General features: G+C 46.2%; 1 protein-coding gene across 1 annotated transcript in view; it reads left to right on the top strand.

Moving 5' to 3' along the window:
• Positions 1 to 22322, top strand: part of Myh13 (myosin heavy chain 13) — a 56072-nt gene extending 33750 nt beyond the window's left edge. Inside the window, exons 22-39 of the mRNA XM_032912547.1 lie at positions 2068 to 2244; positions 3148 to 3293; positions 3400 to 3490; positions 4255 to 4644; positions 9020 to 9146; positions 9233 to 9351; positions 11075 to 11271; positions 12123 to 12306; positions 13368 to 13533; positions 14176 to 14300; positions 15476 to 15784; positions 15864 to 16067; positions 17980 to 18105; positions 18382 to 18552; positions 19894 to 19998; positions 20097 to 20192; positions 21726 to 21860; positions 22299 to 22322. Of these exons, the coding sequence (XP_032768438.1) occupies positions 2068 to 2244; positions 3148 to 3293; positions 3400 to 3490; positions 4255 to 4644; positions 9020 to 9146; positions 9233 to 9351; positions 11075 to 11271; positions 12123 to 12306; positions 13368 to 13533; positions 14176 to 14300; positions 15476 to 15784; positions 15864 to 16067; positions 17980 to 18105; positions 18382 to 18552; positions 19894 to 19998; positions 20097 to 20192; positions 21726 to 21860; positions 22299 to 22313 (2883 nt within the window). The 3' untranslated portion in view covers positions 22314 to 22322. The remainder of the gene's footprint in view (positions 1 to 2067; positions 2245 to 3147; positions 3294 to 3399; positions 3491 to 4254; positions 4645 to 9019; positions 9147 to 9232; positions 9352 to 11074; positions 11272 to 12122; positions 12307 to 13367; positions 13534 to 14175; positions 14301 to 15475; positions 15785 to 15863; positions 16068 to 17979; positions 18106 to 18381; positions 18553 to 19893; positions 19999 to 20096; positions 20193 to 21725; positions 21861 to 22298) is intronic.
• Positions 22323 to 24634: the final 2312 nt, after the last annotated feature.

The raw sequence follows: 24634 nt of genomic DNA on the forward strand, positions 1-24634 counted from the left end.
TCTAGCCGCTCTTCTAAAGTGGTTTACAACAGTCTGTAATTCCAGTCAGGGGATTTGATGCCTTCTTCTGAACTTTATAAGCACTGCACACACATGGTATACATAGGTCCACACACGCAGACAAAACACCCATGCACATAAAACTAAAATGTCCAGGAGTAGTTGCGCATGCCTTTAATCCCAACACTCAGAAGGCAGAGGCAGGCAGATCTCTGTGAGCCTGGGGCCAGCCTGGTCTACATAACAAGTTCTAGGAGAGCCAGAGCTACATAAGAACATTGTATAAAAGGGAAGGAAGGAAGGAAGGAAGGAAGGAAGGAAGGAAGGAAGGAGGGGAAGAAAGAAAGAAAGAAAGAAAGAAAGAAAGAAAGAAAGAAAGAAAGAAAGAAAGAAAGGGAGGGGGGAAAGGAAAGGAAGGATAGAAAGAAAGGAAGAAAGAAGGAAAGGAAGGGAGGAAGGAAGGATAGAAAGGAAGGAAGAAAAGAAAGGAAAGAAGGAAAGGAAGAAGGAAGGAAGGAAGGAAGGAAGGAAGGAAGGAAGGAAGGAAGGATAGATGTATATATCCTATGCTCCCAACAATTTTGTTTTGGTGTAGACTAAGGAAGTTTCCCATCAGGGTTTGGGAAACATATATGAAAACATATATATGGATGCTTTCAGTAGCTTTGCTTGGGACAGAACAGGGAACCATGTCATAGGATGTGTTAGAGTCACAGGGAGAGCTCAGTGCTCCATTGGGGCATCAGGTGGGGTGAATCAGGTAACAGAGACGAATATGAAGCAGCTGGTGCTCAGTGGGGAGGAGAGCACGTGAAGTGAACACAGAGTGCATGCACACAGCACAAAAGTGTAAGCTTGACAAGAATGCTTATGTGCAGGGCACGGTTCACCTAATAAGGGCTACCCATGAGCAGGACAAAAGATGAAGCCTGCTGGACATGAGAGGACAAGGACAGATGACACTCAGAGTCAGTGACGGACAAATGATAGCAAGTAATGGAAGTGGACAACAGGGAGGGTGGAGACTGCAGCTAACGCTATCCGCCAGCTGCCCATCCCCCCCTTAGCAGCCATGACTCAGTCCCAACACTGCTGGGGGTTTAGACTTCCCCAAGGAGCCAAACATCAGGATATAGGGTAGACTCTCATTTTTCCAATGTCGATAGCATTTCAGAAAACATTACAAATTAAATATATTGCTGGTTGGATTCAGGTCCCAGGTGAGAGCTACCAATCTCCTACCTGGAAGTTTCTGTTTAATGCCTGAAAGCTCCACGTGTGCTGTCCCCAAGCCCCTTCCTGCCAGCAAATCTTCTGGATTTTCTGCCTCACACCTCAGGCTTCTCCCTCCCCCACCCGCTTTATTCTGAACCCCTGTGAGCTGCTGGGCAAATGTTCAGAGGTGTACGGTGAGCACAGACTGCTGTGCTGCCCTTCACGTGGTGCATTTGCACCTTAATGACGTCCTTCCTAGTGAACCATAATACATTCTGAAAGACTGGTCCTGATGCAGGGGTGTGAGACACCAGGATAGACCAGGGAGGAAGAGGGTAGAGTGTTTGCCTAGCATTGATGAAGCTCTGAGTTTCATCCCAGAACCATGTGAAACTGAATATGGCTGGTTCACTCCCTAAGATACATGCATCTCGGCATATGGAAAATAGAGGCAGGAAGGCTGGAGGTTCAAGGTTATTCTTGGCTGAACATCCAGTTTGATGTCACTTTAGGCCAGGGGAGACCCTGTCTCACAAAAAACGTGCAAGGCTGGCTGGTACAGTGATCCGTGCAGTGTCTTGGCTACTTGGGAGGCTGAAGCAGAAAAGTCTCTTAAGCCTAGGAATTTGGAGTCAGCCTAGAAGCTCTATGAAGACCTTTCTTAAAAAATAAGATGAAATAAAATTAAAATAATAAACAAAAGAAACTTATATTAAAAAAAAAAAACTCGAGAAACAACTTATCCCAGAATGCTAAGGAGCTAAAGACACAGGAAGTCAGCCATAGGTTCTGTTGCTGGAAGCTGCTGGGTTCATTGCTTCACTACTAAACAGGTTGCTGGCTTTCTCCTAGGTGAAGAATCTCTCGGAAGAAATGACAGCACTTGAAGAGACCATTTCCAAACTGACGAAAGAAAAGAAGTCCCTGCAGGAAGCCCATCAGCAGACACTGGATGACCTACAGGTTGAGGAAGATAAAGTCAATGGTCTCATGAAGATCAATGTCAAGCTGGAACAGCAGACCGATGACGTAAGGACGCACGACTTCCGAGCCTGGCAAAGATGGGGCTGAGCAGGGGTCAGTCTAGAGAGCTCAGATTCTAGAGTCAGAGCCTGAGTCCAGATTCCAGCTGTGCCCTGACCCCAAACACACAGGTCCAAGGTGACAAGCAGGTCACGTGACCTTGGGAGCCATCAGTTCCCACTGATGACTTAGGGGTACATACAGACAGTTAGACTTCAGAGGATGTCTAAGGAAAGAGTTCAACGCATAACATTTTCAGTAAAGCAGAAACCACTGCTATCGTTAGCATCTACTTATAGGCATTCCAGGTTCAGTGACCTCCAATTCTTCTCCACGGTATTTAGAGCCTCATGCTAGGCAAGCGTGTAGCTCAGTGGTACAGCATGCATGAGACCACGACTTCTACCTCTAACACCTCAAAAATGGAACAGAAAAATGGGCCAGGAAAATGAACCTTTTTCTCCTTCATGATGAATTACTGCTCATGACACAAGAGCCAGGTTTCAAGTTAGCTGGTTTTATTCCCTCTTATGGCTAGACCTTTTGTATGTCTCTACTTCAGTAAGGCCAGGGTGTGTGTGTTCCCTGATACACCCTTGTTTTCCTGTGCCCTACACACATACTTGAGTTTCTTGCCTGACTCCCCTCAGGGCCGGGTGGCACAGGTGAGGGAGGGGTGATTGGCCCCCACTTGTTCCTATGGGAGATTATGCCCTGTGACAGGCCAAGAGGGAATGATCTGAACAGGGGAACCAGGAAGCCCCCAAGATATCCGCCTCCTAAGATACAGAACACAGACGTGGAGGACGGAAGGTTGGCTTCCTTCCTTCTGGGGCTGGTGGCCACAGGACCTGGGTGTAACTGTGCTGTGATGTGAGTTAAGCTACTTCCCCACCTGTGTCTTCCCAGCTCGAGGGCAGCTTGGAGCAGGAGAAGAAACTGCGGGCTGACCTGGAGAGGGTGAAGAGGAAGCTGGAAGGGGACCTGAAAATGTCCCAGGAATCTATCATGGACCTAGAGAATGACGTGCAACAGTTGGAGGAGAAACTGAAGAAGTAGGTGATGGGTGTTCCTTCCCTTCCATTTGAGCCTGAAAGGCAAGCATGGCTTCCTCAAAAGGCCCCTGCTTCGTGCTGATTCGCTTGTTCAATCTGCTTGCAGAAAGGAGTTTGAAATGAGTCAGTTACAAACCAGAATCGATGACGAGCAAATCCTCAGTCTGCAGCTGCAGAAGAAGATTAAAGAATTACAGGTGAGGATGCCAGGGCCTTCCTAGTCGCAGAGCTGCCTGCAAGTGCCGGTTTGCTCCCTCCCATTCTTTCTTTCCTTCTCGTGTCATTATATGTGAGTCTTCCTTTTTCTTCTTTCTTCTTCCTGTTTCAGCAGCACACCACCACAGTGGGCATTTTTTTAAATAGTTTAAATTTTCTAAGTGGTGCATATACATATATATTCATATATATACAGATACATATATATTCAGAATGTGACCTAAGTGGCTAATCATTGCCACTAAAAGAGCACTGACCACTGTCCTTAAGCCCAAGGCCTACCAGTCTTCTGAGAAGAAACTGCCAGTTTCAGGTGGATATGAATCTTTCAGGATCCCGTTGCTATGTGTTTCTGTATATATTGAAGACCTAGAGAAAAATACATGGTATATATGCAAAAACTCATTCATATTTCTTCATATTCGCAGCATGAATCTTTTCATCCTAAGCACAGGGTACAGCTTACCTCCTTCACGTATTCCAAAGGGCTTTCCCTAGTAGACTTGCTGCACCATTGAGGTGCTGCTTGGCGTTACAAGACACTCATCACAAATGATTGGTCATTCCCCTACTGGTGGACTCATAGGCTGTTTCCAAACAACTGCCATTGGCCTTTTGTCCCCCACTAAATCATAACATGTTCTCAGCTTGGGGCTGCTTTCCCCAATCCCCTTAGCACCTAGTTGTTCTTGAAATAGATTGCTCTCCTCCCTGACAACCTTCCTAATTACAACAACCCTTTCAGGCCCGCACAGAAGAGCTGGAGGAGGAAATTGAAGCAGAGCACACAGTCAGAGCCAAAATTGAGAAGCAGCGCTCAGACCTAGCCAGAGAACTGGAGGAGATCAGCGAGAGGCTGGAAGAAGCCAGTGGGGCCACTTCAGCCCAGATCGAGATGAACAAGAAGAGAGAGGCCGAGTTCCAGAAACTTCGCAGGGACCTGGAGGAGGCCACCCTGCAGCACGAAGCCACAGCAGCCACCCTGAGGAAGAAGCACGCAGACACTGTGGCGGAGCTCGGGGAGCAGATCGACAACCTGCAGCGGGTGAAGCAGAAGTTGGAGAAGGAGAAGAGCGAGCTGAAGATGGAGATCGACGACATGGCCAGCAACATTGAAGCAGTCTCCAAATCAAAGGTACCTGACTGACTCTCTGGTCTTGGCAGCCCTGCCTTCCAACCCTGTGAGCAAGTGGAATTTGATGCCCCAAACACACTGTGTGTTGTGAATTGTTACCATCTTCCTACCTCTGCTTTTCCTAACTCTTCAAATTCTGTCAAGTCACGTGCCCTAAATAACTGAGACTGCTATAACAAAGCACCTTAGACTGGGCAATTTTATAGATAACAGAAGTGCTGCTTACAGTTTGGGAACTGGGAAATCTGAGATCAAGCAGTCAGTAGACTCAGTGTCTGGCCAGGGCTCTTTCTGCTTCAACGATGGTGCCTTCTCCCCATGATCCTCCAACATCAGAAGGAACAAGGGAGCCAGCTCTTACTTATTTGTTCTTGTTTGTTTGTTTGTTGTTTTTTGAGGACGGTTCTGGTTCTCCCTGGCTGGCCTGGAACCCTATGTAAACCTGGCTAGTTTCAAACCCACAGAGATCTGCCTGCCTGTGCCTCCAGAATGCTAGGATTAAAGTTGTGTGCAAACATTTCCATCTTCCCACCTCTTTTATAGAGACCCTATTCCCTATAAGGTGGATTCCTCATGACCTAATTACTAACCCCCTACACACACACACACACACACACACACACACACACACACACACACACACACACACACACCACTCTCCACTCAAAGGCCCTACCTCTCAATGCATGGAGATTTAGTTTCAACTAATGTACTTGTGGAAAACACAAAACTGCAGAGCAAAGTTGTCCCAACTTGATTGTGCGATCCTGATACCTTTCCTGACTTTTCCAGTCCATCTAGCACATACAAGATTTAAATCTATGGCTTAGCTAACACCTGGACTTTGTGAGCATGGTTTTCTCCACACCATCTTCTTACCTCACAGTATTTGTCATTAGGAGCAGCCCTTGAGACAGATGCAATGATAGAACTGGATGTCTTGAAGAAAAAGCACAAGGGACTAGAGAGATGGCTCAATGGCTACAAAGCATGCACTACTCTTGCAGAGGACCTGGGTTCAGTTCCCAGCACTGGAGCTCACAATGCCTATAAGACCAGCTCCAGGAGATCTAGTGGCCCTAACTTCTGATGACACCTACATCTATGTGCACATACCCTGCCCCAACATACATATATAGAGATTAAAAATAAAATAAATATTTCTAAGAGAAAGCAAAAGCACAAGTCAGACGTGGTGCTGCACACTTGTAATCCCAGCACTTAGGAGGCAGAGGAAGTGGATCTTGGAGAGTTAGAGAACATCCTGGTGTAGATTGTAAGTTCCAGGACAGTCAGGGTGACATAGTGAGACCCTGTCTGAGGTGAGGGGAGGGGGTTCAAAATCATCCTCAGACACACAGTGAGGCCAACCTAGGCTATATGAGACCTTTCTTGTCTCAAAAGAAGAGGGGGAGGAGGAGGAGAAGGAGGAGGGGGGGAGGAAGAGGAGGAGGAAGAGAAGGAAGAAGAAAGAAAGAGAGGGAGAGAGAGAAAAACAAAAGAAAAGAAAGGAATAGTCATACTTAGTATCTTGAGTGGTTTGGTTCTAGGGCTTCCATGGACACCAAATCCATGGTGCACGACCTCAATTGGATGGCTGAGAATGTGTGCACACCCTCTCCTATTCACACCCTCTCTGGTTCACACCCTCTCCTGTGCACACTCCCATGCACACCCTCCCATTTAAATCTTCTACAATTCCCATCTCCTCAGATAATGTGAATGCCGTGAAAGTCATTATGCTCTATTATTCAGGGAATAACAACCAGAAGGAAAAGTCTGGGGTGTGGTTATCTGTGACCCCACCACTCGAGAGACAGAGAAGGTGGACTACCGTAAGTTTAAGTCAGCCTGCTTCATAGCGAGTTCTAGGCCAGCCAGATCTACACATGGAGAGACCATGTCTCAAAAAACCCTGAAACTAAACTAAAACTAAAATCATTTTCCTACGCCGAGCACAGATCAGTTTGTTTTAGTATTTTCAATTTTCTGGGGGTTTTTGTTGTTGTTGTTGTTATTTTTGCTTTGTTTTGTTTTGGTTTTTTTTTTTTTGTTTTTAATGAGATTTCCTGTGCAGCTGGGCTGGCCCCTGAACTTATGGTAGTCTCCTGCCTCATCTCCCAAGAACAAATGCTAGGATTTACAGGTGTGCACCACCACTCACAGCTGTTTTAATTGTTTTGGATCTGCTCTGAGTTCAGTCTAAGGACTGTACCTGTGAACACTGAGGATCATGTGGATACAAACTTTGGGAAACGAAGCATAAAATGAGCCTTTATTTAGTTGCTTTTTTTTTTCTTGCTTTGAGATGATGTCCGGGATTGGGCCTAGGACTTCACACATGCTGGGCAATTATTCTGCTATTTGGTCAGACCCCTAGATAGCACATCAATACAGGTATAAAAATAAGCAGGAAAAGGCACGGGTTACTGATGTGTGAAGACATAGCTTTCTTTCCTTTGAGAATATCTAGGAATATATTCTGTCTCCCCCTACACACACACACACATACACACACACACACACACACATGGAACTTCCCAGGGCTCATCACTGTCCATGGGGCTCATGCAATTGAAGGTTCTGACACTTAAGCCCAACCACCTTCACAGCAAAGTGTCCTCCCTGTGATGTCACAAAAAATTCCCCTCAGAGAGCAACTATAACCTCCTTGATTTAAGAGTTGTTCTCATCCCAGGATGTCCCAGGGTGTCCCAGGATGCACTTGGAACTGTTTGGCTGGGCTGGGAGAAACACCACAGACCCCAGTGGGGATGTGAGTGAGTCTCTCAAACAGGTTCCCAGAATGCCAGAGACTGAGCTAGAAGAAGTGTAGGAGGCAAAGTCAGGAAAGAAAAATAGGTTTGATCTCTCTGTCTCTCTCTCTCTCTCTCTCTCTCTCTCTCTCTCTCTCTCTCTCTCTCTCTCTCTCTCTCTCTCTCTGTGTGTGTGTGTGTTTGTGTGTGTGTGTGTATGTGTTTTACTTGAATTGAATTGAACACAGGGTCTTGCACAAGGTCTAAACAAGTGTTCTACCCCTGAGTTACCACCTCAGTCCCTTGGCCATCTATTTTTAGATTCTGTTTTACATAGTATTGCTTTCTTCTCTTTTTAGGATTCATTTTATTTGGGGTTGGGAGAGCATGTGTGTGCAGGTTCCTACAGAGACCAGAAGAAATTGTTGTATCCCCTAAAGCTGTACTTACAAATGATTGGGAGCTGCCTGACAGGGTGATGAAAATCAAATTCTAGTCACTCCCTGTCTTAGTTCATTTTCTATTGCTGTAGTAAAATACCTGAGGCTCTGTACGTTATAAAGAAGGCAGTTTTATTGAGAAGATGTGGCAGCGTCTATTTAGCTCAAGGAAGGACAGCAGATGACAACACATTGGCAGGAGCATTTGTTAGAGGAACATAGATGCCAGTTAGTTTTACATCAGCTCATTCTCATGCCCACGAATCTAGTGTTAAGAGACCAGCATTAATCCCTTCAGGGAATGGTACCCAAATGACCTAATTACCTCTCATGAAGCCCCTCCTTTTAAAAGTCCCACCTCCCCTTGATACCATCACACTAGAGGCCAAGTTTCATCTCACAGCATCTTACTTCTGGAATGGCTCTATTTCACTCTGTCCTCTCAACTTTAGAGCCCAGCATTTCTTGTTTTACATTCTTTAAGTCATTCTATCCTTTGAGTTTTCCCTTTGAGAGTTATCTTTCCTCTCAGACCCCACCCCTGCTGGAGGTCTTCTGCATGCGTCATCCTCAAACAGGTTCTGAACTCCTTGGGGACCATCTTTGATCTGATAGCCCTTCTTCTGCTGCACCTGCCTCAGACTTCCCAGTCTAAAGGAAAGCATGTACTCGCTTTATTCTATATTTAATGGGGAGGGAAGAGAAGTGAAGTCTGAAACATGAACAGGAAGTTTGAATGAACCTCATACAACTACAGGCAGATGGGAGGCTTGGGTAGTGACATCATCATCTCTATAACCTCCCCCCAGGAACCACTGAAGTGTTGAAAGAAACTACACCACGCAGGCAGGGCTTGCAGACAATATCCATTCCGCAATAGACTTACATGTCTTCCAGCACGGTTCCAGGGTTCCTGTGAGTAACATCATATAGAAGCTGGTTTACTAATCACTGGACTAATACTTACCAAAGCCGACATTCCACACTATTGCTGATTAAAGAGCAATCACGCACAAAAATAAAGTAAATCCAAAATGATAATGATTCTTAAAAACGACTTTCATCTGCTCCATAGTTTTATTTAGTCCAACAAGAAGCCAGACTATCCGAGTGTCCAGTTCGGTACTGGGTACCAGAAACCCATTTCCCCATTCCCACAGGCTTTTTTTTTTTTAACAGAGTAACATGGAAAGAATGTGCCGGTCTGTGGAAGACCAATTTAATGAAATCAAAGCCAAGGATGACCAACAGACCCAACTAATCCACGATCTGAACATGCAGAAGGCAAGGCTGCAGACCCAGAATGGTGAGGATGGCAAGCCTCCAGGGCCCAGTGGGGACATGGTGGTTGGCAGTCGGCCATGCTCAAGTGGAGCCGCATCTGTTTGGCAGGCGAGCTGAACCACCAAGTTGAAGAAAAGGAGTCTCTGGTTTCACAGCTAACCAAAAGCAAGCAGGCCCTCACCCAGCAGCTGGAGGAGCTTAAGAGGCAACTGGAGGAAGAGACTAAGGTGAATGAGGTTGCCTCTTTAAGGGAACAGCTGTCAGACCAACCTGAGCAGCCAAGTAAGACGACCCTCGAGAGAGGCTGATGGGAGATGGTGGCTGGGAGGGAAGACTGGCTGGAGGCCAATATCAACGATGCTTCATCTCTCTTTGCCCTTCAGTGTCACGGTAACCTGTTCCTGAAAGACAGGACCCAGGCAGGAGAATTTTCCTCAGGACTAGAAAGCCCTAACAAGGTGTCCCATCTCCTTTACACCTCCATGTCCCATCCGGTGACCTAATAAACATCCCCTCCAGTCAGGAGCATCCCTTCCCACCCCAGCAACTTAGAATGCTATACTCTTAGTGGGCCACCTCTTGTATGATTGGTTCTTAAGTACCCTCTCTCCCCAAAGACTACATGACTTGAGGGAGAACCTTTTGGTGTTAATATGGAGGTAACATCATAGTGATGCCAACTTTAGCATCTAGATACCGTCTATAATCCATGTCTACCCACTGATCTGTAAACAGATAGGAATGACCTCCCCACCACCACCACTGTAGCTGTGGGCAGTAAATAAACTCTCGCTAGAGCAGTGTCCACAGAAAGTGCACGCATGCTCGTGTTTCAAGCATTAGAATAGGCATCTAGACATTCAAAATCCCGCATGAAGGAAGTTTGCTTTGATCTGGTTGAGACTGCTGTGAGGTGGGTGGGATTTACGAGGCAGCCTTTGAAATTCCCTTTATCTTTCATTTCTGGCAAAGAACAGTCCTGTATTCATCACTGGTCTTTCTATTCTGAGAGAAGGTTTTCGGTGGGCCAGGGCCCAAGGAGGAGTGGTGAGAACCAGAGACCGAACAAGTAGCACAGGTCACGGGAGGGGAGGGGCCGTCCTCCCCCTCCTCTCACTGCAGCTGTCAGGCTCCTTCCTTAGGTAACGTTCTGTGTTTCACTGTCTCTTCTAAAAAGGATGCAAATGCAGAAATCCTTGTCCTGGGTCTTCTCTTTGGTGGTGGCACCCGAGGATGCACTGCAACCATTAAAACTAGAGCTATACATTTGCCCTGTCCAGAGGGAAGAGGTCATCAGTTCCCACCAGCGGTCCCCAGTGTGGAGATGCTGGCCTCTGGAGACCCCAGAGGATGCTTCGTGGGTCACAGCATCCCATCACACTGCATGAAGTAGCAAGATGAATTCCCTTTCAACTGTTTTAATTCTTGCCTGAAAGGCTTCAGTGTGGACAGCAGGCTTTTAGCAGTAACTAATACTTAATTAAGAAACAGAGGGCAAGCTTCAAGTACAGAGCCACAAATGCAAACTCACTACATAGGTGCCGATCATGTTGCTTTATGTCTGTTGTATAAATTTCTGATATTTCTTATGGCAATCTGGGAGGGCGTTGAGGGAGGATTTTATTATGATCTAGAACTCACCATGTGGCTCAAACTACCCTTGAAGTCACTATCCTCCTGCCTCAGCTTCCTACGTACTGAGACTAGAATTATGTGGTACCGTGGCTGGCTAAATATTAATAGATTTCTCTTTACTATGGTGTAATAATTTCTTATAAAAGTAAATAGAGTCATGGAGAGAATTTTTTAAAAAATCAAATTTTAGGTATGCTGATAGGACAAAATCTGTGAAGCAACATGGAAATGTTTCAAATAGGGGGGAAATGATTCATATCTTCTCTGGGAAGAGGCCCATGTGGATTTGCAATTGGTTATCATTGTAATCCCCAGGCCAAGAATGCGCTGGCCCACGCCCTGCAGTCCTCCCGCCACGACTGTGACCTGCTGCGGGAACAGTACGAGGAGGAGCAGGAAGGCAAAGCCGAGCTGCAGAGGGCGCTGTCCAAGGCCAACAGCGAGGTGGCCCAGTGGAGGACCAAATATGAGACGGATGCCATCCAGCGCACGGAGGAGCTGGAGGAGGCCAAGTACGGCCCAAGTTCCCCATGGGAGAAAAGGCCCTAGAAAAAGGCTCAGAAGGGCAGTCCCCCTACCTGGAGAGAATGTCTCTCTTTCCTTTGTAGCTTTTAAAGATTTCAGGGAGTATGCCTTAGGGACTGTCCTTTCACCTGGATAATTGGTGACTGATTATAGACCGACTTTGCCACTAAGCATTTTAGGATTATCCTGGTGATGTAGACATGCAGCGTGACAATGGCTGAGAAATATGTCATTGGAGATTCTATCATGAGAATCTTCAAGAGCGAGTTCACAAACCTCGGTGGTATGAAAGCCAGTCCTCCATATGGCCTCTTGATGGAATCAAGAGACCCAGTATTCCTGACTTATATGAACTGCTACTAGTCTAACATATAAAGTGTTAGGCACTTTATAGTAAACTTCTCTTTCATAAGTAGAACAAAAAGTGTAGCACAGACAATACATGGCCCAGTGACATGGCTGTTTGAAGTAGGAAGTACTCAGCACCTATACAATGTTGCCTGTGCCAGGCTTTCCAATTACCAGCTGCACAGTAGCTTTGCTACAGTGGTTACTGCTTTCCAATGACCAGCCACTCAATAGCTTTGCTACAATGCTTACAGTGTTGCCAGTTGATGGGGGTGGGGCATGTCCTTTATCACTTCTCTCATAGTCTTACCCTGCCACCATTAGTTATGTTGTTCACAGCACGTCATTATGTGCACGTGACTGCACAGGAGCCTCCCCACTCACATGTCAGATCTCAGTAGCCTCTTCTAGGCTGTCCATTCTCCTTCAGTGGAATAATTACTTGCTAAAACATCCCACTCTGCTGAGACATACCATCTGGTCCCCCTAGGAAAAAGCTGGCCCAGAGGCTCCAGGAGGCAGAAGAAAACACTGAAGCATCCAACTCCAAGTGTGCCTCCCTGGAGAAAACCAAGCAGAGGCTTCAGGGAGAAGTGGACGACCTGATGCTGGATTTGGAGAAGGCCAACACAGCCTGTGCCACACTGGACAAGAAGCAAAGAAACTTCGACAAGGTCTTTCCCCAACTGCTTCATGGCCATGGTAGTCTCAGCGGTAGTCTTTCACATGTGCCAGTCCTCCATATGTCCTCTTGATGGAATCAAAAGACTCAGATGCACACAACTAGAGCCTCAATTCATAGTTGGAAGATTCGGGGAGTTTCTTCTCTGATGGTTTCTCCAAGGGAAATTTTAATCAAAGCTAATTCAAAGTCTGATGAGCTTGCCATGTAGACTGAATATGTTTAACCCACACTCTAAGTCTAAAATTTTTGAGCACCAGGTGCTACAAAGGGAAAATCATCCCATGTTCAATTTCACGTGATGAGTGGTAGTTCAAACATCGACATGCCTAGCTGTAGAAAATGGCTCAATGGGTAAAAACACTTGCCACTCAAGCATGACATCCTGAGTTCAGACTCTCAGCCGAATACACAGCATGAGCATCTGTGATCACAGCGCTCCTACCAGAGGATGGGAGGCACAGACAGGGAAAGCCTGCAGGCCAGCTGGTCTAGCATACTCAACATCTCTCCTCAAGGTGGAAGGTGAAGACTAACACCCAGGCTTGTCCTCTGACCTTGGCATGCACGTCATGACATGCTCACACCTACACGCACATACAAATTATCCCTCACAAACATACTGTACATGTAAACACACACATGCACATCATATACTCAGATACAGCCCCATACACACAAGCATGCTCAAAATACTATGTAACATTTCTTATGACCATAATGGAGGAAATGAAACAGAACTACATTTTGTACGGAGCCTGTGTCTCATCTCCATGGTCTCTCATGTCTTCTCAAATTCTCCAAATATTTTGAAATCTGAGAAAATTACCTGTCAGATCAGTAACATTCAATCTGTATTTTAAGAACTCAGCAGGGCAGCTGTAGAGACATCTGGATTTGGAGTCCCTGGTCTAGAGTAGAACCAGCATTCTTTTTGTAGTGCTCGAGGATGACAGGGTGAAGCCTTGGCATTGCTCACAGCCTGTGTTTGAATAGTCTCTCCCATGTCCCCCAGGCTCGTCTGTTACCCATGTCCCCATCCCTTCATTGTAGGTCCTTGCAGAGTGGAAGCAAAAACTGGATGAAAGCCAAGCTGAGCTGGAAGCTGCCCAGAAAGAGTCCAGGTCTCTCAGTACTGAAATCTTCAAGATGAGGAATGCCTACGAGGAGGTGGTGGACCAGTTAGAGACGCTGAGACGGGAGAATAAAAACCTGCAAGGTGAGCTCCCTCCGGAACACAGCTGGGTTATACTGCCCTCCCTTCTCCTGCCAACTCCAGCCCCTCTCAGCCACAGCTTCCTCCTTCCCATGACCTTATAACATCCTCATCTATCAAACCTCAAATGTACTAGTGCTCCCTAAGGCTTAAAACCTCTTCATGAAAGGTGCAATGGCCCCGGATTCTTATTTTGAGGATTGGAGCTACCTAGTAAGCTGCTAAGCCTGCTGCTCTTACAATACAAGAGACTTCAGGGATTCTCCTCTTCAAGTGACTTTGCGTCCTTGAGCCTGTTACTAAAGTTCTTAATGACTTCAGAACTTCTGACTGAGAGAAATTAGACAGCATCCAGGTTTCCCCAAGTCTCTACTGATTTCTGGAAGACTCAGAGTCTGAGTTTTCTAGTCCTTCATGATGTGTATACTTAAGGTCATAAAGAATTCTCTTCTTGTTGTTCATTCTCTACATAGTTCAGGTAAGGCAACACATCTGCGTCTGTGTCTCCACGTCCTCAGAACAACTTCCTGAGTTCTTTCCTCTGTAAATGCCATGCATGAACTGCCATCCCCTAAGTTGTCTGGCAAACACCTATGCTGTGAGCTGGAGCCTTTTGAAATCCTAAATCAAGCCCGTCTTTTGCAGAAGAGATTTCTGACTTAACTGAGCAGATTGCAGAAACGGGCAAAAACCTCCAGGAAGTGGAAAAGACAAAGAAGCAAGTGGAGCAGGAAAAGTCTGATCTCCAGGCTGCTTTAGAAGAGGTGGAGGCAAGTGGCTTGTCTGGAATCAGATAGGGACCGGAAAGAGAGAGCATCCATCCACCCACATGGAGCCCTTCCAGCCAGAGGTTTGGAGTCCCCACTGGGAAGAGCAGCCAACCAGCCCTGGGTCATTTATCCCCTCGTGTCATTTATCCTATGTCCTCTTTGAGAATAAATGTGTTAATACCCTCAATCTCTCCCTCTCACCAGCATTCCAAGAGCCAACTCAGTTGCATACACAGTCATACAGAATCTTTGGGTCATCAAAATAGACCCAGACTCTCCTGGTATCACGATCAGTAGGTGTCTGTATAGAACAACCAGCCAGCTGAGATGTTTCTGGAATTTGGCTCATGCAGGGTAACAGTAGAGCAGCAGTCCTGAACCTATAGAGACTAGATCAGTTCTTGAATTATAGTCACTATTAAATACACCATTTATAAAAATATACATTTACCAGCTCAAATGATGTTCTGCCCCTTTCAAGATGTAAGATTATTTAATAGGAGATACAAAGCTTTAGACAGACTCTTGGGGACATTCGCTAACCCATCAAATGCTCAAACCTCAGAGCACTGTTTCCTCGGTGAGCATCATGATGCCATATTTAGCATAGTTCGAAAGAGAATGCTCATTGAAGGTAATGCCCAGGTATAGTGGCCCACGCCTGTAATCCTCGCATCCAGAAGGATCATGAGTTTAAGAACAGCTTGGGTTGGATGTGAGGGCAATATGACTGTGACATGTCACCCATTGATTACTAGGGTTGATTCAAGCTGCTAGGAAGGTATCCCATTTGTCCCTTAGGCCCCATTTGCATCCCTTCCAAACTGCCTGCTCAGTCAAAGAAGACAGCTTCCCCCAAAGAGGAGGACTGATCTTCTGCCAAGGGTATATAAGTAGCTGCTTTCTCCTGCTAGAACCTCCAAACAAGCTCTCCCAGGCTAGCCTGGACCACATGACCCTATCTCGAAAGAAAGAAAGAAAGAAAGAAAGAAAGAAAGAAAGAAAGAAAGAAAGAAAGAGAGAGAGAGAGAGAGAGAGAGAGAGAAAGGAAGGAAGGAAGGAAGGAAGGAAGGAAGGGAGAGAGGGGGGAAAGAAGGAAGGAAGGAAAGAAGAAAGGAGGGATGAATAGTTGAATAGTGTTACTAACAAAATTCCTATTGCTCCTTTGTTCTTAGGGTTCCCTGGAACATGAGGAGAGCAAAATCTTGCGTGTCCAGCTAGAGTTAAGCCAGGTAAAATCTGAGCTTGACCGCAAGGTCACAGAAAAGGATGAGGAAATCGAACAAATAAAAAGAAACAGCCAGCGTGCTGTGGAGGCCATGCAAAGCGTGTTAGATGCAGAAATCCGAAGCCGCAATGACGCCCTGAGGCTCAAGAAGAAGATGGAGGGTGACCTCAATGAGATGGAGATTCAGCTGAGCCATGCCAACCGCCAGGTGGCAGAGACCCAGAAACATTTGCGCACGGTCCAAGGCCAGCTTAAGGTGAGCATCAGTCAGTTTGGCACCTCTGGGCTCATGGTTCACACTGAAGCTCTGCCATCACTCCTGGTTTCCCTTCAAGGATTCCCAGCTGCACCTGGACGATGCCCAGAGAAGCAACGAGGACCTCAAGGAGCAGCTGGCCATTGTGGAGCGCAGGAATGGCCTCCTGCAGGAGGAGCTGGAGGAAATGAAGGTGGCCCTCGAGCAGACAGAGCGGACCCGCAGGCTGTCAGAGCAGGAGCTGCTGGACTCCAGTGACCGTGTCCAGCTGCTCCATTCCCAGGTGCGCTGTCTCCTCAATTCAGGTCCACCCTGGGACAGACAAGGCAGTGGCTCAGCCAGATGCTTTCTCTCCCCAGGAAACTACTCCACAACATCGCACACCCCCACCTCATGGTCCACGGGATGGCAAAATGTGGTGTGGCACAGATATAGCCGAGTTCCCCACTCCTCCCAGACTAGTAGTCAGGACTAACCCAGGGAAATGTTGACTCTTAATTGATAGAGCTCTGAGCTCTGTTTGATCAGAAGGGAAGATGAAAGGTCTTGCAGGCCGTATGCTGTGGAATTGGGGGAAGGAAGCAGAGAAGAATCCATAGAGGAAATTCAGGTTAAGAAAACCCTTATCCAAAATACACATGGCAGGTTTACTCGGGGTGGGGGGGATGGGAGGGACTTTTTCTGATTTGGGGTGATTTGCATGTGTGAATATTTGCATATGTATAATGAGAAGTAGTGGAGGTTGAGGACAAGCCTAAACCTGAAACTCATTTCTTTGTACACATACCCTGAAGATGATTTTGACTACGGCTCATTGCATGAGGTTGGATGTAGAATTCTGCACTTTGGTATCATGTTGCTACTCAAAGGTTTTAGATTTTTGGATCTTACCTGAATTTCAGAAGTTCAAATGAGAACGAATGCTCAACCCGTAAATTAAGCTGAAATCTTAGGATACTTGGAATCCCCCCCCCCAAAAAAAAACCCCTGATTTTATTAATTTCCTAAAAATTTTAAAGATGCCCAGTCTAAAACATATAAAGCATAAGTAGAGAAATGGAAGGAAAAATCAAATGCTCAACGCATTCGGATTTCTCATTCGTAGATCTTTGTGAATTACATAAATACTAGGCTTTTGTAAAACTTAATCTTTTGCAACTTCTTCCTTTCATTTAACAATGTGTCCAGAATATATCCCGACTCTCAAATTAGTTTTCAATGCCAATGCCGTGGGTTTCAATAGTTAAAAAAAAAGCAGGCTATGAAAATGGAATATTATGACTGCAATCTATCCTCTGTGGCTGGCTATTTAAAATTGTTACCAATAAAATTCTTAACTCTTATAAAGACTAATTAACATTGTCTTTAAAGACTAAATCTTTGCATTCGCCTGGGATAACTATTGTCAATATTTCTGGAAGAAAATAAATGTCAGGGCTAAAAGAGTAAAGTCATTTATATATAACCTTTATATATAACCCATATAAATTACTTTTTAACAAAACTGTCCCAAATTTATTCCCATATATTGTCTTGTGAGGACTCGTTTCCAAACTCTAAAAGCCCCTAGCTGTTAAATCTTCACCAACTTTATTGTTGAAGCAAACATCATTGATTTATTATTATTATTATTATTATCATTATCATTATTATTATTTGTTAGTATTTCTTACTAAGGATGAGATAAATCATTTCATCACTTGAGTGTCCATCATATTTCTTATGCATTTCCACTGTTTATTCTCCTTGCCTCTTTTTCTTACTAATACATCTTATTTATATAAGGATGAGACTGTTTTTCATAGATAGATAATGTTTTCTAGTTTGTCATCACTGTTCCCATTTCAATTCCATGCATGGCCTATTTTAATCAGTGGAAATATTTTTCATTGTACATAGATGTGTCTATCAATCACGTTCTTGTTCTAATGCCTTTTACTGAATAATCTACCCATCCTCAAATGTTTAAAATTCTCCCTTTATCATTTACCCAATTTTCTGATGGACAGCTCTTGGCTCTGTTTCAGAACTTTCTGTTCAGTCAGGAATGATATTGTCCCCAGCAGAGCACTCATGTGGAAGATAAGAATCGAACATGGCTGTGATTCAGTTCCCTCCCTGCCCACTGCCCTCCCTCACTATTGTTTTAAGTGCCTGTATGAAACCTTCACCCTCAGATCTAATTTTTCTCGTAGAACACAAGCCTGATAAATACCAAGAAAAAACTAGAGGCTGACTTGGCTCAGTGCCAGGCAGAGGTGGAGAACTCCATCCAGGAGTCCAGAAACGCAGAAGAGAAGGCCAAGAAGGCCATCACTGACGTAAGCATCACTCTCTGCAGAGATGGCAGTGGGAGATGAGGAAGGAGGACTTCAGGCCCAGGGCATGGAAAGGGGGTTTATCTCTTCTGAGCACAGCCAGTCTCTGGTGGCTTCCTGGAGAGATGTCAGGAGAAATGGGGTCCTTAGAGAGGCAAAGTGGGGTGTGATGACTGGGAGGGGAGGCTCAGCTCCATGCTCAGGTTTGCAGCATTGTCCATGCACTCTGGGTGGCACTGGATGAGTATCCTACTAGTTGTGTCCTGTGAACTGATCCAGGCCGCCATGATGGCGGAGGAGCTGAAGAAGGAGCAGGACACCAGCGCCCACCTGGAGCGGATGAAGAAGAACCTGGAGCAGACGGTGAAGGACCTGCAGCACCGTCTGGACGAGGCTGAGCAGCTGGCGCTGAAGGGCGGCAAGAAGCAGATCCAGAAACTGGAGGCCAGGGTGGGTGATTTGAGAAGGCACTGGCCTTCCATGTGGTTCTTGTTTCAGCCATCTTGGGTAGAACCATGAACCAGAAATTTAGATTTAGGTGGTGGGAAAGCCTCCCCTCCCCAGGGTCTTATTGTGTAGAACTCACAATGTAGATCAGGCTGGCCTCTAAGAGATCTACCTATCTCTGTCTTCCAGTGCTGGGATTAACAGTGTATACCAACACGCTCAGCAAAGAGAACACCTTTTGATGTTCACTTCCTCTTGCCCACATAGATGCATGGTTATACACATATATAGGGAAGATGTTCTATGATCATTAAATTCCCCATTTGGGCATGAGTTCTAGTTCTGATCAAGCTTCATTTTTGATAAGCAGTGCTTCTGCTGTATAAAGTCTCTCTGTCTGTTAATCTCAGATTATTCGCTTTCCCAATCTCTACATGCAACTGCTGTTGTGCAGTACATCCCGCTCCGTCTGCAAAAGAGTGTGATTGGTCTATCTTCCCCCACATTAGTGCCCCAAAGAAACTTCGCCTCCCCTAAAGTCCTACACTCGCTTTCTGAGCCTGCCTCACAGTTATTCATTTACATGGCTGATCACTGTTTTGTTTCCTCAGCCTCTTGACGCTTCCCTTCAGATCTGTGTTGGATTGCTTGAATCATTTTTTAAATGGGCCGCATAAACAATTGACATTTCAGAGAAGGGCTGCGTGGAGGTGGCTATTAGAATATCTCTTTTGTCCCGGGGAAAAGAGAAAATGGGAGAGGGCAGGAACGAGGAGGAGGAGGAAAGAAGAGAGAATTTTCCCAACAGGAAGTCCCTGGTGCAATTGTTCTTTATCTGAGCCTCCCTAGGACAGGGCTGCTAGACACATGGCTTCTTTTAAATATGCAAAGGTTTTTACTTTTCCCCTCTGCTCTAAACAAAAAGTTGCTTCCTTTCCTTTCCCATGAGGAGGAGCTTAGACCCATCCTTCTCTTGGAGCCCTTCCGGAAGGGAAGTAATAAGTCCCATGAGACCTGCTGGATTTTCCTAGCTTGTCTGGGAGCCTGCGGTCACCTTACCCTGAGACAGACACTTTTGAGTGTCCTCCAATCCCGCTGCTCAGTTTCACAAGCCAATAAAGCTTACAGAGGCCTGGAGAGAAAGCCTTGGGGTGAGGACCTTGAAAAAGAAGACATGGGCTGTTTGACATAGAGCCCAAAGGAAACCTGCTCCCCCTAGGAGCTTTCAAAGTTGATCTGATTGGTCTTGAGGTCACCTTCGAATGACAGGCATGTGAGTCTGTGAAAGAAAGCTGGCCGGCCGCCTTGACCTCACTTCTGGGGTATACGCTTTACCCCACACAGGTGCGGGAGCTGGAAAATGAGCTGGATGCAGAGCAGAAGAGAGGAGCTGAAGCTCTGAAGGGGGCCCACAAATATGAGCGCAAAGTCAAAGAGATGACTTACCAGGTAGCAAGCTCCAGACCCTCAGGCATTGCTATGTGGGGCAGACCCCAGCACAGGGAGCCAGGGGCTGAAGGTCTCTGCTGTCGATGCTCTGTTTACAGGCCGAGGAGGACCGCAAGAACATCCTCCGACTCCAGGACCTGGTAGACAAGCTGCAGGCCAAAGTGAAGTCCTACAAGAGGCAGGCAGAAGAGGCTGTGAGTACAGGAGGTCCCCATGTACCTTGTCCCCAATGGTGTATCCTTATGAAGCCTGAGCGGGAGTCAACACCTGATTAGAATTATTCAGCCCCAGGTCTGACTTGGCACCTGCAGATCACACACAGAAACACCAGCCCTTTCTGCTTCCTTGGTCTGTGGTTTGGAATCTTCTCCATCTCCAAGTCTTCTGTACCCTCATAACTCCCCAACTTCTCCCAGCCACCTCCTTCCCCAACCTACATTTCCTTATCCAACCCCATCCTGGTTCATTCTGTCTTCCCCAGAGCATCTTAGCTCACTCTGCTTACCTTGCAGCATTGCAACTCTCCCAGACCAGACCAGACCAGACCAGGGCAGACCAAGGCAGACCAGATCAGATCAGATCAGAGCAGATCAGACCAGACCACCTATTGGCACTGGCTCTACTCTGAAACACCTCATCCCACCACACCCTACTTTCCCGGTCCCTCACCCCCAGCCTTCCTCAGCAACACCCTCACGCTCCCTTTCCATCCCTATTTAACTGCCTCCTGACCAAATAGGTAAAATCAACAGGAAAAACAGGAGACAGGCCCAAACCAGTGCTTTGAAAGATGTCCTGCCCAGGCATTGGGTCTGAGGGCTACAAATAGCAAAATTCCGGGGCCAAGATACAAAGTAGCTTTTCTCTTTATAGAAAATAAATCATGCAGGCTGGTTTTCCAGCATCAGTCTGTGAACTCCAGCACTTCCAAAATAGAGGCAGCCTCAGGCCAGTCTGCACTACATGGAGATAGCCTGACTCTAAAAATTAAATGAAAAGAAAAATGCCATCCTACTAAGGGTAAACTAGTTGTCTTCAAGGATGTCTCTGACTTTATAGCTAATATGTTAATTAACTCTCCAAAGTAAAAGGGCCCTCTAGACTAGAGCCTTTTCTGCCATGTGTTGGCTTTGGGACTGTAGTGTTACCTGCAGAGCATCTCTGAAGACCAGTGTTTGAAGGAAGAAATGACTGGGGTATGGCCTCTCCCTTTGCCCTCTTCCTTCCCTGCTCAGGAGCCTGGTCAGTTGCTTTCAATAACAACACCAGAACCAGTTAACTTGCACACATCACATTAGTAGAGTCCCAGCAGGATGGTACAGAGCCACATAGTCTGTCCCAGATACACGGCAATTATCACAGACATAAAACAAAAGGGACTTGGACCAAAGGTCTGATGCCTTCAGGGGCCTTCAGAGTACTCTGGACCTGGGTCATCTCCTGGTTGTATGGGTTGCATGGGAGAGCTAGTATAGAGAGGGAGTTTAGGGGGCCATGTGGTGATTCTTGGGAGAAGAACAAGAAGAGCTTACAAGGAGCCCCTAGTTAGCCTAACACCCCAGCTGTGATCAGGACACTTTCATCATCCACAAGAGAGCTAGGCTCATCTCCCTTACCACTCTCAGCGGAGACACTGCTCACCCTCTCCTGGTTCCCTCTACTCCTCAGAACCCAAAAGTCACAGAGAGGTTCTGTAACTGTACAACCTCCATCTTCTTTCCGTGCAGGAGGAGCAAGCCAACACACAGCTATCCAGGTGCCGGAGGGTCCAGCATGAACTAGAGGAGGCTGAGGAGAGGGCAGACATCGCTGAGTCTCAAGTCAACAAGCTAAGGGCCAAGAGCCGTGATGTGGGAGGCCAGGTAACAGCAGACACTTGAGAACTATGTCTTCCCAGCAGCTTCCTCACACCAAGGACTGACAGACAGACCAACCAAAGAGAGCTTGGAGGATGCCTTTTGGTGCCTTCATCCTTGCCACTGCTCAAACACCCACTTATGCCATTTTAGCACAGACTCTTGTGTACCAAGCTTGTTCAAGGGGCACAGGGGGACAGGCATGTTATTCCCATTGTCTCTCTGTTGTTAGAGATACAGTCCAGGAAGCCCCTGCTTTTCAGATGACTTGTCCGCTCCCTAGAAGCTTAACTGGTTTCTTTGTCAACACAGAGTGAGGCAAAGCCATTCCTTAATGCCATTTTCCTGAAGTTCCAGACTTTGCATCTGCTCTCCTTGATGGGGATGCGGGGCCTCCCATGGAGTTTGACTCATTTCCTGTGTACAATTTCTTTTCTCCCACAGAAGATGGAAGAATGAGGCCCTCCCGAGGCTTGTTGCCATGGGCCACCTCCAGGAGAGCAGAGGGAGGACTGGGAAAAATAAACCCTTCTGCATACTCAACATCCAAGCTCTGCTGTGTTTGTTATTGTGGGGTTGAGTTTCAGATTCTAGCCTGCTTTGTTGTAAATGGTAAGAAAGTTAGAAACGGGGAAACATTTGCTCATTGCCTCAAGTAGAGAAGGTAAAAGCACAGCCTATTTCCAGCTGAACTTCCAGTGTCTACAAACACTTTAAAATAAAGACCAGGCTGGGGTGTGGCTCAGTGGGAGAGCATTTGCCTGATATATGCAAGACTCTAGTTCCCATCCTCAGCACCACACACCAAAGACGTAAAACTCAAACCAAAGGCCCTGTGTCAGCACACACCTGATGCCTGTTAAAATAGCTCTCCCCAGAAAGATGAAAGCTAACAAGGGTTGGTGACAACAGAGACATACAGAAACCCTCGTGCACTCTTGCTGATAAAGTGAGTGGGTCTGAAAGAGCCTCAGATTGAGGAGACCCTTGCTCCATCCCTGAGGATGTCCGACACCCCACAAACACACGGGACTCACTCCTCGATGCAATAGCAAGAGGCTTTATTTGATTAACCAGTGTACTGGGGCTCGACACGGTCCTCACGCAGGAGGGATGTGAGAGCCCTGAACAGCAGAACCATACAGCTTATAAATGCAAAAACCACATCTAAGGTAAAATAAGGTCACACTGGGGAGGGAGTATAGGGGCAATAGTTAAACCGAGGGTGGCAAATTCTGGTAGACCTCACCCATCTGGTCTAACCAATATCCGGGTTTGCACCTCCACACTGGTTTGAAACTTCTGAGAAATGTTGTGCAAAGTTCAGGGCATATTTATCAAGATCAGCTGTTAGCAATGTCCCTGCAGTTTCCTGATATGAGCTATCAGGGTGGGTCAACAGCTCACACTCTTACACTAATTTTAAAAGTCAAAACAAATGGCTTTAGTATAGTCAAGGGAGAATCTTTCAGGTCCAGCCACCATGGAGAGCGGTGTGAAGATCCCACAGAAAACAAAAGCAGTGCCGCAGTATGGCCCTGAAGTCTTCTAAGACCAGGATGTTGACAATGAAATTGCACTTCTGTTTACCTCACTTATTCACAATATCCAAGCTATGGAAACATCATTTGTCTAAATGTCTGTTCTGGATGAATATATTTTAGAAATCTGTTGTCCAAAACAATGGTGGCCGGGGCTGGGGAGACAACTTGGTAGGTAACGTGCTTGCTAAGCAAGCCTGAAGACTGAGTTCCGATTCAGCACTCATGCACAAGCCTGGGAGGGGTAGTACACACCTGCTACCCAGTGCTGAGAGGGCAGAGACAGATCTTTGGGGCTGATTAGTCAGTTCATCTGCCCTCTAGCCAACCAGTGTCCTCTGTGTTCAAGGAAAGACCTTGTCTCAAAACATATGATGGGGAACAATAAAAGAAAATGTCATCTGGCCTCCACAAACTCACATGTACACGTATACAAAGACCCACACACATATCACACAGACACATGAAAAAATTGTGCCTCAATATGCAATAAGCTATTCAAACTTTTGGAAGAAGGAAATCCTACCATTTGTGGTAACATGCATGAATGCAGATGGCACCAGGCTAAGTGAAACAAGACAGACACAGACAACTTGTAAATGATGTCACATGTGCATGGCATTAAAACAATCATCCATGGAGGCAGAGTGGTCCTTAGAAAGGGTTAGAAGTCAGAGGGAATGAGAAAATGTTGGCCAAAAGAAAATAAGCTTCAGGTGTACAAGATGAATAAGTTCTGGAGATGTGGTGGTGTGCACAGCAGCTCATCAGTATGTATGTAAGGTACGGAGTTCAAGACCATCACACATAAAGAAACAATAAAACAAGGTATATACCTTAGCACTGGAAAACTCCTATTTGTCTATTTTATGTTAGACCTCAATAGGCTTGAAAATAAATACTTCAAGAAAGGAAAGAAGGCCAGGTGTGGTGGCGGCACAAGCCCTTAATTCCAGCACTGGAAGGCAGAGACAGGTGGAACTCAGGTAAATTCAAAGTCAGCCTAGTCTACATAGTGAGTTCCAGGACAGCCCGGGCTACATACACAGACCGTGTCTCAAGAAGGTAGGGAGTGGGGGTGGGAAAGAAAGGAGAGGGGAGGAAGAGAGAGGAGGAAGTAGAGGGAGAGAGAGAGGAGATGGAGAGGGAGAAGAAGGAGGATGGGGAGAGGAAGAGAAAGAACGCTTTGGTAACTATTATTTCTTCTTAGGAATACATAATTCTCACAAATTGGGTTTT

Source organism: Rattus rattus, chromosome 9 (genome assembly GCF_011064425.1).
Source record: "Rattus rattus isolate New Zealand chromosome 9, Rrattus_CSIRO_v1, whole genome shotgun sequence".
Classification (NCBI taxonomy): domain Eukaryota; kingdom Metazoa; phylum Chordata; class Mammalia; order Rodentia; family Muridae; genus Rattus; species Rattus rattus.